General features: G+C 38.5%; 1 protein-coding gene across 1 annotated transcript in view; it reads right to left on the reverse strand.

Moving 5' to 3' along the window:
• Nucleotides 1-14090, reverse strand: part of AsnRS-m (asparagine--tRNA ligase, mitochondrial) — a 114155-nt gene that overhangs the window by 55562 nt on the left and 44503 nt on the right. Inside the window, exon 4 of the mRNA XM_090386840.1 lies at nt 8663-8806. Within this exon, the coding sequence (XP_090242966.1) occupies nt 8663-8806 (144 nt within the window). The remainder of the gene's footprint in view (nt 1-8662; nt 8807-14090) is intronic.

Raw genomic sequence — 14090 nt, forward strand, 5'->3', positions numbered from 1 at the left:
TGATGCAAGAGGGCACCTCCATAGCCAGGTGGGCAGTAGCAGCAGTGCGTAGCACACGCTTCTTGATTAGACCGGAGTTCGAGCCCATGACCACCAAATACGGAGGATGTGGAAAGGTCAGGGAATGACCACCACTCTATTGTCAGGGGAAACGGGGAACATGCTTTGTAAAAAGGATAGGTGGAACAGGACCAGGGTATGTCTGCCAGGGGCAATGGTTGATGACGTTGTAGAGCGGATATCATCTTTTAAGGGAACAAAAGGTGATATAGTTGTACACGTTGGCACTAATGATATTAAGAGTAGGAGACCAGCGGAATTACTTAACAAGTACAGGTCACTGTTGAAAAAAAAAAAAAAAGCCGTGAAGTAGGGTTGAATTTGAAAGTGTCTGCAATTCTGCTCAGACACGATAGGAGGGAGTATATGATGAGAGCCTTGTCGATCAATTCGGCCATGGAAAGATTGTGCAAGGCTCAAGGGGTAGAATTTTTTTCAGACCTGGACTTTACTTGTTAACAGGAGAGATTGCTTCTACAGGGATGGGATACACTTAAATAGAAAGGGTGCAAGAATATTTGCTGATGCTATCGAGGCAGTGTTAGGTGAGTCGAAAAACTGCTAGCTTGGGGGGAGACAAAGACAAATAGATTAACAGTAGCCACTAGCAGAGGTGAAAGAGATTCTTGCACTGCTTCTATTGGAATGAGCAGAAGCCTGAAAAACAATATGCAGGATATTTCAGAGACTGCTGGAAGTCATTGCGGTACAAGTAAACACATGGGTTGTGTTAGGGTAGCTAAGAATAGAAACAGGTGCATGTATACTTGCGTGTACACCAATGCTAGGAGTTTAGTAAATAAATTTGATGAATTTGAGGTTTTGCTCAAAACATCAAAGGCAGATATTGTTGGGATATCAGAGACATGGTGTCACACAGATATAAGGAATGCAGAACTGGAATTTGGGGAGTACGTCTACAGAAAGGATAGGAAGGGAGGAGGGGTTATGCTATTAGTTAAAAAACACATAAAATCCAAGGAAGTGAAGCCAGTCGACATCGCTGGACAGTGCAGGGTCGACTCAGTTTGGTGTGACATAAGCATTGGGAGATCAAAATTGAGAGTAGGAGTGTGCTATAGGCCTAATGACTCTGATGAGTATAATAAAATACTGTACAGGGAAATAGAATGGGCCAGTAAATCAGAGAGTCTTATAATGGGGGATTTTAATTTCCCAGATATTGACTGGAATTTGTGGGTTGGTCACTCACACACTAGCAAGGCTTTTGTGGATTTATTGGATGATTGTTTTCTACAGGAGCATGTTCGGGAGGAAACTAGAGGAAGTAATACTCTTGATCTGATTATCAGTAGTGATTCTTCATGCATTAAGAATCTGCAGATAAAGGAACCACTAGGTGGCAGTGATCACAGTGTGCTGAAGTGGGATTTACTCAAGGAGGTAACTACCATCAGAGGTAAAGGGAAGGGTTTTTGCTTTTGTAAAGGCAACTATGATGGGCTGAGACAGTATTTAAATTCTATACAGTGGGACCAACTGATGATGTTACCAACAGCAAATTCAAAATGGGAAGCATTCAAGGAACTAATCTTGGAAGCTACCAGGCTTTACATACCAACCAAGAAATATTGTTCAAGGTTCAGGCCTAAATGGTCGTCAGATGAACTAATGAGACATATGGCAGAGAAGAAAAATGCATGGGATACATACAAATTAATGGGTGACATGGAAGCCTATGATAGATATAAGTTGGTCTGTAACCAAATCACAAAGGAGATTAGGCAGGCAAAGGCAGATTATGAGAAATCCTTGGCAAAGGATGCAAAGAAAAACAGAAAAGAGTTCTTTACCTATTTAAACTCAAGAAGGAAAAGGATGAATCAGATTGGTCCACTGGATGTTGATGGTTCAACAGTTGAGGATCCTGCTCAGGTGGCTAACAATCTAAACGAGTATTTTGCATCTACATTCACACATGAGGAGTTATTCAGGAAGGGGAATGTCGTAAGTGAAGTAAACATTGGCAGTGAGCTAGATGATTTTCTAATAACTGAGAGGAAAGTGGAGGAGAAATTGTTGAGGATAAACATAAAAAAGGCACCCGGGGTGGATGGGATCTATCCAGTTATATTAAAGGAGGCAGCAAAGGAAGTAAGCAAACCCGTGGCCATAATTATGAGAGCTTCTTTGGACTCAGGGGAGGTACCCATAGACTGGAGGTGTGCAAATGTAACCCCAATTCACAGAGGATCAAAGGCTGACACAAGTAATTATAGACCTGTTAGTTTAACTTCGGTTCCAGGAAAATTAATGGAGGCACTGGTTAAAGAAGCACTGCAGGATCATCTGGACAAGAATTCAGTTATAGCTCAGACACAGCATGGTTTTGTTAAAGGCAGGTCTTGTCTGACCAATTTGATTGGATACTATGATGTAGTCACAAAAGAACTGGATGCAGGGAATAACTTTGATATTATATATTTGGATCTTAGAAAGGCTTTTGATATTGTTGCGCATGGAAGACTGCTGCACAAATTGGAGCAGTGTGGCATTGGAGGCAAATTGCTGCTATGGATAAAGGGATGGTTGAGTGGCAGAAGACAGAGAGTGGTAATCAATGGACATTGCTCAACGTGGACTAATGTTATTAGTGGAGTTCTCAGGGTTCAGTGTTGGGTCCATTGTTGTTTTCTGTATTTATAAATGATATAGATGATGGTATATCAAGCTTAATGTCCAAGTTTGCAGACGATACAAAGGTTGGCAGGGTTGTTAAGGACACTACTGATGCTATGCTGCTGCAACAGGATCTGGAAAGGTTGAGCAGATGGGCTGAGAGGTGGCAAATGAAGTTTAACATTGACAAATGTAAAGTACTACATATGGGAAACAGTAACCCCAGATCAATGTATCAACTCTGTGGTACTACACTGACAGTGGTAGAGAATGAAAGGGACTTGGGGGTGGTTGTGCAGGCAGATATGAAGTTCTCTGAGCAGTGCAGACGAGCTGCAAGAGTAGCTCATGGTGTCTTGTCAATGATATACAGGAATTTTTCTAGCAGGGATAGGGATGTGATTATTCCCTTGTATAAGGCATTGGTCAGGCCACACCTTGAGTACTGTATACAGGTCTGGAGGCCTCATTTCAAGAAGGATGTAGAGCTGCTGGAACGAGTACAGAGAAGGGCAACAAGATTAGTGAATGGAACAAAGGGTTGCTCTAACGAAGAAAGGCTTAAATTTTGCAAATTACAGAGTCTGGAGACTAGGCATCGGCGAGGTGATCTGATAGAGGTGTACAAGGCTTTGAATGGCTTGAACATGCTCAATGCCGATGGGATTCTTCCTCTTGCTCAGAATAATCACCTGAGAGGGCAAAAATTCAAATTGAGGAAGGACGGATGTCGGATATATGTGCGGAAATTTGCCTTTAGCCAGCGGGCAGTTGGTTTGTGGAATAGACTTCCATCACTTGTTGTTGAAGTTGATAGCCTAAACAAATTTAAGGCTCAGCTGGACAGGTATTTCGAACGAACAGAGGGGTGAAATGGGAGTAGTGGTTGTGCTTTTTTTTTTTTTTTTTTTTGGCTGATGCTGAATAAGCTTGCTTTCTTGCATCATATGCCTCTACTAATGCTAATATCCTTGGAGCAAAATGGTCTTAGTTGCTAATGCTCCTAAAAACCAAATAACAACAACAACATGATGCAAGAAATCAAGCTTATATAGCATAAACCCCCCCCCCCACCAAACTTCTCATTTCACCCATCCACCGGCTACAAATGTTTGTCTAGTTCTGCCATGAATATGTTTAAGCTATCAACTTCTACAGCGACAGATGGAAGTTTGTTCCAGCAATCAACCAACTGCTGGCTGAAGGCAAACTTCTGCACACCTATCCTACAACTGTCTTTCCTCAATTTGAATTTATTCCCTCTCAGACGATTATTCTGAGCAACAGGAAGAATCCCATCAGCATTGAGCATGCTCAAACCATTCAAGGCTTTATACACCTCAATCACATCACCTAGCAGGTGCCTAGTCTCCACACACTGTAATTTGCAAAACTTGAGTCTTTCTTCGTAAGAGCAATCCTTTGTTCCATTCACTAATCTTGTTGCCCTTCTCTGTACTCATTCCAACAGCTCTACATCCTTCTTAAAATGAGGCCTCCAGACCTGTATACAGTACTCTTTTTTTTTTTAGGAGCATTAGCAACCAAGGCCATATTGCTCCGGTGATATGCAGTGGTCATTCCCTGACCTTTCCGCATCCTCCGTATTTGGTGGTCACGGGCTCGAACCCCGGACTAATCAAGAAGCGTGCGCTACGCACTGCTGCTCCTGCCCACCTGGCTACGGAGGCACCGCATACAGTACTCAAGGTGTGACCTGACCATTACCTTATACCAGGTTATATTCACCTCCTTATCCCTGCTAGAAACATTCCTGTATATCATTGACAAGACACCATGAGCTACTCTGGAAGACCATCTACACTGCTCAGAGAACTTCATATCTGACTGCATATTTACCCCCACGTCTTTTTCATTCTCCACCTCTGAGTGTAGTACCACACATTTGGTACATTTCTTTGGGGCTACTTCTACCCATATGCAGTACTTTGCATTTGTCAATGTTAAACTTCAGTTGCCAATTCTCAGCCCATCTGCCCAAATTTTCTAGATCCTGTTGCAGTAGCACACTATCATTACTGTCATTAATAACCCTGCAAACTTTGTAACAACTGCAAACTTCAACATTAAGTCTGATATACTTTCATCAATATCATTGATAAATATACAAATAAACAAGTGGGCCCAACATCGAACAATGGGGACTCCACTAATAACATTAGTCCATAAAGAGCAGCGTCCACTGATTACCACTCTATGTCTTCTCTCACTCAACCACCCTTTTATCCATTGTAGCAACTTGCCCTTAATATCATACCTCCAATTTGTACATGCACAACAGTATCAAAAGCTTTCCTGAAATCCAAGTATATGATATCAAAATTATTTTTTGCATCCAGTTCCTTTGTAACCACATCATAGTATCCAATCAAATTTGTCAGACAAGACTTTCCCTTCACAAGTCCATGCTGCGTCTGAATTATTACTGCAGTCTTGTCTAGATGATCCTGCAATGCATCTTTAACAAGTGACTCCATTATTTTGCCCCGGAACAGAAGAGCTTGTCACCCTTAGATCCCCCTTTGTGAATTGGGGATATATTTGCACATCTCCAGTCCGCAGGGACTTCCTTGAGTTCAAGGATGCTCTCATAATTATGGCAAAGGGTTTGCTTACTTCCTTTGCCGCCTCCTTTAATATAACTAGATAGATCCCATCCACCCCAGGTGCATTTCTTATGTTCAACTTCAACAATTTCTCCTCCACTTTGCTCTCAGTTATTACAAAATTCATTAAGCACCCTCTTACAGTTTGATAAACTTCTGGCATTTTCCTCCCTTAATAATTCCTCATATCTCATGTGTGAATGTATATGCAAAATACACATTATTCAGATTATCAGCTACCTGAACAGGATCATCAACAATCGACCATCGATATTGAGTGGACCAATCTGATTCATCCCCTTCCTTCTAGAGTTTATATAAGTAAAGTACTTGTTGTTTTTCTTAGCATCCTTTGACAAAAATTTCTCGCAATCTGCCTTCGCTTGCCTAACCTCCTTTGTGACTTGATTACAGACTAGCTTATATCTGCCATAGGCTTCTGTGTCACCTAATAATTTATATACATCCCATGCATTTTTCTTCTCTGCCACGAGACTCAGTTCATCTGGCATCTATTTAGGCCTAAACCTTGAACAATATTTCTTAATCGGTACAAAAAGCCTAGTAGCTTTCGCGATTAGTTCTTTGAATGCTTACCACTTAGAATTTGCTGTTGGTGACATCATCACTGTAGTGACCTTTATGGAAACAAAAACCCTTCCCTTTACCCCTGATGGTAATGATATCTTTAAGGAAATCCCACATCAGTATACTGTGATCACTGTCACCTAGTGGTTCCTTTATCTGCAAATTCTTTATACACGAATAATCACTGCTGATAAACAGATCAAGAGTATTACCCTCTCTGGTTCCCTCTCGAATATGCTGCCGCAGAAAACAATCATCCAATAAATCCACAAAAGTCTTGCTAAAGCAGAGTCAGGATGAGTCCATCCTCATAAATGGTGCACCGTTAGGGCAGGCTATACAAAGGGTACTAGGAAAGTTTTGCAATATGACGCAACAATGAATCACAGGAAGCTGCTTGTTGCTGCATGTTGAGATATGTTCATAAGTGCATAGTAGCCGCCGCGGCAAGTCGATGGGCTCAGTTATTCATTAGTAGTGAGAGTGTAAAGTGCTTGCGATGGCATCGTGGTCACGAAATGAGATAAGGACAGTTTTGCGGTATAATTTCGTGCGTGGTTTAATCACAGACCAGTGCTTAGAAGAAATGACTCTTGCACTAGATGATGATTGTCCACATCGTACAATGATATTCAGGTGGTATAGAGAATTCCAAAGGGGAAATTTCACTCTGGAGGATTCTGAGAGGCCGGGAAGGCCACGAACGTCGGTTACGGAGGAAAACGTTACTGCTGTGAGGAAAATGCTTGACGAAAACAGGCGAGTGACCTACCAACAGATAGAGGATACTTTGGGCCTAAATGCACCAGCAATTCGTTCGATTCTGCAAGATCATTTGCACGTGAAGAAACTTTGTTCTCTCTGGGTGCCGCATCAACTGACTGAAGAGCAGATGACACGACATGTGACTTGGTGCCGGGAGATGTTAAAAAGTTTGATAAGGGACAATCTCGGTATGTGAACAACATCGTGACAGGTGACGAGACTTGGCTCTACTATTACGATCTGCCGACCAAGGCTCAAAACAAAGTTTGGGTCTTTGATGATGACGACACACCCGTAATTGTCAGAAAATCCTGATCTGTAAAGAAGAAAATGATAGCTGTATTTTTCAAATCGAGTGGAATTGTGGAACGTGTCGTTTTGGACACGCAGAAGACAGTCACAGCTAAGTGGTATACTGAACAATGCCTGCCTAAAGTCATTGGATCTATGAAGAACCTGCGGCCAAAGTCAAGAATGGACACCTGGTACCTCCATCACGAAAATGCTCCAGCTCACCGCGCCAAAGCCTGCACCGAATATTTGACCACGACAGGACTGAAACTTCGAGCACCCTGCCTACAGTCCAGACCTTGCTCCCTGCGACTTTGCACTGTTCCCGCATGTGAAAATGAAGCTAAAAGGGAGGCGGTTTTCCAGTGATGAGGACCTTCTACGGGCTTGGGACAACGAGTGTGCTTTACTCCCTAGTGAAACTTGGCAGAACTGGTTTAAAGATTGGTTTCGGAGGATGGAGAGGTGTATTGAATGTAGAGGAAATTACTTTGAAAAAATTAAATAAACAAAGCTGTATTGCAAAACTTTCCTAGTACCCTTTGTATTTAAGCTTTATGATAAACACATTAATCCCTAAGGTAACATCTAGTTCGAGTATGGAATTCTTACACAAATGAACAGCCAATACTACATATCCACTATGACATTGACCTTTCCCTTTCCATTCCTTCCCTCTCTCACTAGTCACCAACTGCTATTAAGAAATGGACAAGCTACAACTAAGTGTCATGAAAGTATGAATCAGGATTAGGCACATATGAGCAGGGTTGCATACTGAGTCTATGTACTTTGAGACCCTAGTGTATACATTTTCCTACTACCCTTACTATAAATGATGAGTGTAAAGAAAGATGATAGTGTTTCAAAAAAACACAAAGCATTAAATATTGAAATAAAAATGGAAATTTTAAAGTTTTGGCAACTATAGTTTCTGACATCAAAAGAAGTTACATGTTCAAAAGGAAATTGGAAGACCTGATCAGTGGTTACAGATTTATTTCAGAAGAGATTAAAAACAAAAAAAAAAAAACGCAAGCAAGGCAACTTTTAATGACCTGAAGTTCATTCAAAAAAAAAAAAAAAAAAAAAAACAGGCCCAATAAACAAAGATTCCCCCTTCCTTTGATTGAAAAGTCAGCCATCTAAAACGAAGCAATGCTGATTATGAATGCTTTATTTCAACAAATTTTCGGTTAGTAACCTTGGGGGTCAGATATGCTATTTGCCAATTCTAATGTAATATGTGTTGATAAAAATAAGTTTGAAAAATGGGTTAAATATTGAAAAACTATAAAAACAATTTATAGTTTTTATGGAACTCATCCCTGATTTTTATATGATTTCTACTACACACAGTTTTTTCAGAATGTATGTTGTCTATTATAGCAAGATGGGCTGCATTTAATTTTGATAGTATATATACAGTATAACAAGGTACAGTTATATATGCAATCCATATAGCTCTGATATGGTAATTAGCAGCTTATTTTTTATTAGAATTCTGCCTACAACCACAAACAATTAGCATAATTTTTAAAATATAATTATCAATATATATAGATAATTATATTTTTAAATAAAATGAAACTCAAAGAAATTAATTACTGATTTCTGATTATGTAATATTTCATAAAATTCATTTCATATATTGAACTTAAATGTAAATTTATAATTAATATAATCCTAACCTGAAAATATCTGTGGATAGCCATACTTGCACAGTTTCTAATCCTTAATAATGCAGCAAACCTTTTAGTTCTTGCTCTTAAATGGAGGTACTGTCGATAATACTGAGTGCTGCGCACATATTCAGTTTTCCCAACAGGATAATTCTGTTAAAACATTTATCTATAAATATATTTTTTTAACCTTTTAATGTATAAATATAAATTACATAAGTTATTTGCATCAACCTATTCATTTCATGATTGAATGGTCCTTTTATATGATGAATAAACAGTGTCTGATTATTCTGAGAGTGGTTGTAAGGCAACATTTCAAATTCAAGTAAGTAAAATGTAATAATCAGACACTAGTATTCATTCTCAGAAAAGAGGTTTATTGACAATTCAGAAATGTGCAGCCTTACTATTCTTCTTTCTTCAAAGGAAACATTAAAATAAATATAATAACTTTAGAACTTTAAGTATTAAAACAAAATTTAAATTATGCCAATGATTGTTTTCCAAAATTCAAACAATCCTCATGAATGCACACACACACACACACAGGGTAGTTATAAAATAAGTTTCCCTATTTAGGAGACCCTAGTGCTGCCAAAACGGTTAGAGATAACACTGTAAAAATCGGTGGGTATGGGGAAGCGATTTGTAGAAGAAAAAAAAATTAGTTCAAATTTCTGCCACTGGGGGAGAAACTGGTACTGTAAATATGAGATGGAATACCTAACTTAGGATTAGATTTTAATATCAGAACTTAGAAATCTACAGATATTGTTCTATGTGCTTCCCTTCACTTGAGATGACATTCTGAAAATGGAGGACTGCGTGCGACACAGTTTCACGTAGCATCTCAATGGGGATGTTGGCTAGATGCTGTTTAATGCTTGCTTTCAAATCGACAAGCCAGGGTAAACTCTGTCTTCAGGTATCCTCATAGCCAGAAATCACAGGGATTGAGATCTGGTGATTGGGCTAGCCAGAACTGCAGAAAGTCTCTAGAAACTATTTCCGAAAGTTGAACGGAGCAGTTCCTTCACTTGTCGACCAATGTGGGGAGAGGCACCATCTTGCATGAACACTACAGTCTCCAAGCATTGCCTTTCTTGCAGAGCAAGAATCTCTTAGAAGAGTGCAATACCATTCACTAGCTACCATACACCTTACTGGGGGGGGGGGGGGCATGAAGTGTAGACTCTTCAAAGAAAAATGGTCTGATTATAAACTCTGCTGTGAATCCACACCATACCGTAATGTATCGACTTTGTAGTGGTCTTTCATGTACAGCAGATGGATGAGAAGTTCCCCATATTCAGCAGTTTTGTGCATTTACAACTCCATGAAGAGTGAAACATGCCTCATCAAACCACAAGATCATTTGAGCCCATGTATTGTCAAGTTCCATACGAGCCAGAAACCGTAGGAGTAAAGTCTATTCGTTGTTGCTGAGCACAAGACTTTAGTTATTGCACTATATGAATTTTGTACGGGAACCAGCGTAAAATTATTCAAAGCACTTTAAGTACAGTAGACCAAGGAAGGTTCAAGTCTCTTGACACACCTCTGGCACTACTGACTGGTAGTGTTTTGCATTCTGACCTGGAGGCCATTGCAACCACCACTTCATCCACTACCTCCATTCTGATACATGGTCGTGATACTCCCCGGTCACTTCAAATTTCTTTATTAGTTTTTGAAGCCCCACTAATGTCAAAGGTCCTATACGCAAACCTTTAAGTTTCCGATATTCATGTAGTGCTGCATTAGTGTTACTATTATTCTGGTAGAGCAATTTTACTAAAAGAGCACGTTCCTTTTTTGTAAGAGCTATAACAGTTATTGACAGTGGCGTTGGCCTTTCTGCTTTTATCTAACAGGATGTCATTTGCATACGCAGCGTGTCTTGAAGTAAATGAAAACTTACTTATATGCAGCACTGCTTTTCCCATGGTGGCGGAAATTTGAAGTAATTTTTATATATATATATATATATATTATGTTTTTTAATTATTATTTAAGCCTATTTGAATATTGCTTCTTTATCACTTGCTACATTAATGCTATTGTCATATGGAAATTTGACATTACACGTGCTTGACATATTACTAGTTAATTGAATAAATTTTGCTGTATTACTGGTTAATTGATTAAATTGCTTTGGTTTGGTCGATTTTTCATTTACTGGTATTTATCTACTATCTGTATGGTTGTTGTTATTTAGTTTTTAGGAGCATTAGCAACTAAGGCCATATTGCTCCGGGATATGCGGTGGTCATTCCCTGACCTTTCCGCATCCTCCGTATTTGGTGGTGACGGGCTAGAACCCCGGTCTAATCAAGAAGCGCGTGCTACGCACTGCTGCTCCTTCCCACCTGGCTACGGAGGCGCCTATCTGTATGGATATTTAGGTGTATCGGGAACAGGAGATCCAGTTAGCCTGTGCAGTCTAACTTCTTCCTGGGGGTCTGTACATGTAATGGTAAATAATAATAATAATAATAATAAATGAAGTTAATATTTTGTATTTCAAACTAACATCAAATAAACAACAAATAAATCAATGTTAACTAACATTCTTTAGCCTGGTCATCTATCCGCTACTTTGTCGGGGGCTTTGAGCGGGTCGATAGCCAGATTAAAGGAATGTCTCATACCTACCCGTTTCTGTTATCCCTTTATCAGTTTTGTCTTTTTAGTGATATTTTTGTACATAATTACTTAATTGCTTAATTTTGGATAACTTTAGTTAATTGATTTTAGATAATCTTTAATAAATTGATTTTAGATAATCTTTGATTAATTAATTTTGGTAAACTTTATTTATATTGATTTTAGATAATCTAATTATAATTTTAGAAATATTTTTAATCTTAGAATTGGAATCAGCAAATTGGTATAGGTGATACAAAGCCCAACGGGTGAGTATCTGGATAAGTGAGGAGGTTTTTACTTACGGACAGTTGTCCTGTGGTTGTCTGCCGGAAAAAGGGGGGTTAGTCCTGTTCTCTGTTTGGTTTATTGACCGATCGGTTTTTAGTGCGCAGATGCGCCTATTGTTTGTTATGGCGTGATGTCGATATTGCTGTAGGGCGATATATTTGCAAGTCATGAGAGGGTTGATTTTTACGTATTGCCGGGGGTGGGGGACTGAGGTTGGGGGAATTCTTCTGAGTTGAAATGATATGTTTTCTGTATATACAAGCCCGATGTATTAGAAAATTACATGGTGATTATTACTGATGAGGTTTTTATGATGTAAGGATGTTGTCCATTTGCGTTTTTACATGAATTTGTATTTACATGATTTTTCCATTGTTATTTACATGAAGTTTGTTATTGCTATCCCCTGGACTGGCCGGTACAGCTTTTCTAAGGCATAACGGCCCGTATTGTCCTAGGGGGTAGCCATTTACATATATACAGCCTCTTACTAAGTGAATGTTTACCTAGTGTCTCCTTGTGCCTTTTAGTTTAAATATGTTCTTTGCATTTTGCTATATTTACATTTGGGCATTTCTAATTTTTATATTGAAAGGGTGGGTTAGTATAGGGTGCCGGATTACAGTGCGGTCAGAGGACAAGCCTCTTTCTGAGTGCAATAAATCCAGGCCTCAATTTAGGTAGTTTTTATCCTGCTTTTTAAATTGGTTTTTGGCTACTGATGGTTTATAGTTGTTTTGTGGTGTTTTCAATTATTCTATATGGGCAGATGTTTGGTTGATTTTTGATGTTCATATGTATGGCCACTTTAATGTGGTGTTTGCTGTAATTGTTTGGTATATTGTTTTTGACGAGGGTTTTTATTAGTTTTTTAATTGCTTCCGTTATATTTTCTGTATTATTGCATATGTTTATTAATCTGGTTGTTTGGTTCCTAATTGTGTTTCCTTGTATGTGCTTAGCAATGTTGCTATCCCAGTGGATGAGCTTTATGGCGGGGAAGTTGAAGTAGTCTCTTTTGTCGTAATGTTTAGTGTCGATATTATCTTTGGTGATATTGATCTGGCTGTTGAGGTAAAATGCTTGTAGGTTGCTGTCTGGGTTGGTACGTTCAATGCTAAGGTCTGTGGGGTAGATTTCCTGGGCTAACGTTTCAAAGTTGTCGTAGTTGACGACTAGGACATCATCGATATATGTTGATTCCTTCTTGTATGTTATTTTCAAAGTGGTGTAAGTAAAGGTTGGCTATTGCGCTGGAGCAGCAAGATCCCATGGCTATCCCTCTTGTCTGTAAGTAGATGCTGTTTCCCATTATTATGTAGTTATTTTTGATGTTGAGATTGATTAGGTCGTGTCAGTATTATTTATTGGATTTCAAATTTTTTTGGTGGTTTTGAAAGTAGTATATGAGGACTTTGATTAGATTGTCATGTGAAATGCTAGTGAAGAGATTTTTGAAGTCATAGGTGTAGATGCTTCTGATATTGTTGTTTTTGTTTTGAATGTAATCTAGTTTTTTTTTTTTGTTGTTGGTGATGATTTTGGTGTTAGTTATTTCGCTAGTTATAATTTTAAGTTTGTCTTCCAGTAGGCTGCTGGATGGTTTTATGTAACTGCTTTTTCCAGATGTGATGAACCTTTTTCCGGTGGGTATTTTGTGAAACTTGGGGATCCAGTAAATGAATGGGTATTTTGTAGTGTCTATTTTCAAGCTTGAGTTTTTTGTGTAATGCTATGATTTTCTTGCTGATGCTGTTTGGTGTGGAGTTTATTTGTTTGAATGTTTCATTGTGGTTCATTTCTTCTTTAATTGTGTCTATGTAAAACTTTTTGCATATTATACTAAAGTTGTTGTTGGCCTTGTCTGTGTTTGTTATAACGAATTTGCTTTGTAGTTCTTTCGTCTTGGGGTTAATGTTTTTTAAATTATATTGTTTAATGTAATTTTGTGGCATTAAGACTTCTTGGAATCTGTTCATGATTTTTTCTATGGTATTGTTTATCCATATTTGGAATGCCTCTATAGGTGTGTTATATTTATATGCAGTTTTGAAAGCAAATTGTAGTAGGTCCTTGTATATAGATTTTCGTGTGCTTTTTAAATTGGTTGGGCTATTGAGTCTGAACTTGGTTCCTTTTTTCATGATTTCTTTTAGTGTGCGATCCTCTTTAATGCTAAGGTCGCCTGTGATGATGTGGTTATGATGTGGATCTATGTATTTTTTGTATTTCTTATTTAGGCAGTGGCAAGGTTGTTCTTCTTCTTATTATTATTATTATTATTATTATTTACCATTACATGTACAGACCCCCAGGAAGAAGTCAGACTGCACAGGCTAACTGGATCTCCTGTTCCCAATACATCTAAATACCCATACAGATAGTAGATAAATACCAGTAAATGAAAAATCGACCAAACTGAAACAATTTAATCAATTAACCAGTAATACAGCAAAATTTATTCAATTAACTAGTGTATACATATATATATATATAT

The sequence above is a fragment of the Mastigoproctus giganteus genome, chromosome 1 (genome assembly GCF_048544385.1).
Source record: "Mastigoproctus giganteus isolate SK-2022 chromosome 1, ASM4854438v1, whole genome shotgun sequence".
Taxonomy (NCBI): domain Eukaryota; kingdom Metazoa; phylum Arthropoda; class Arachnida; order Uropygi; family Thelyphonidae; genus Mastigoproctus; species Mastigoproctus giganteus.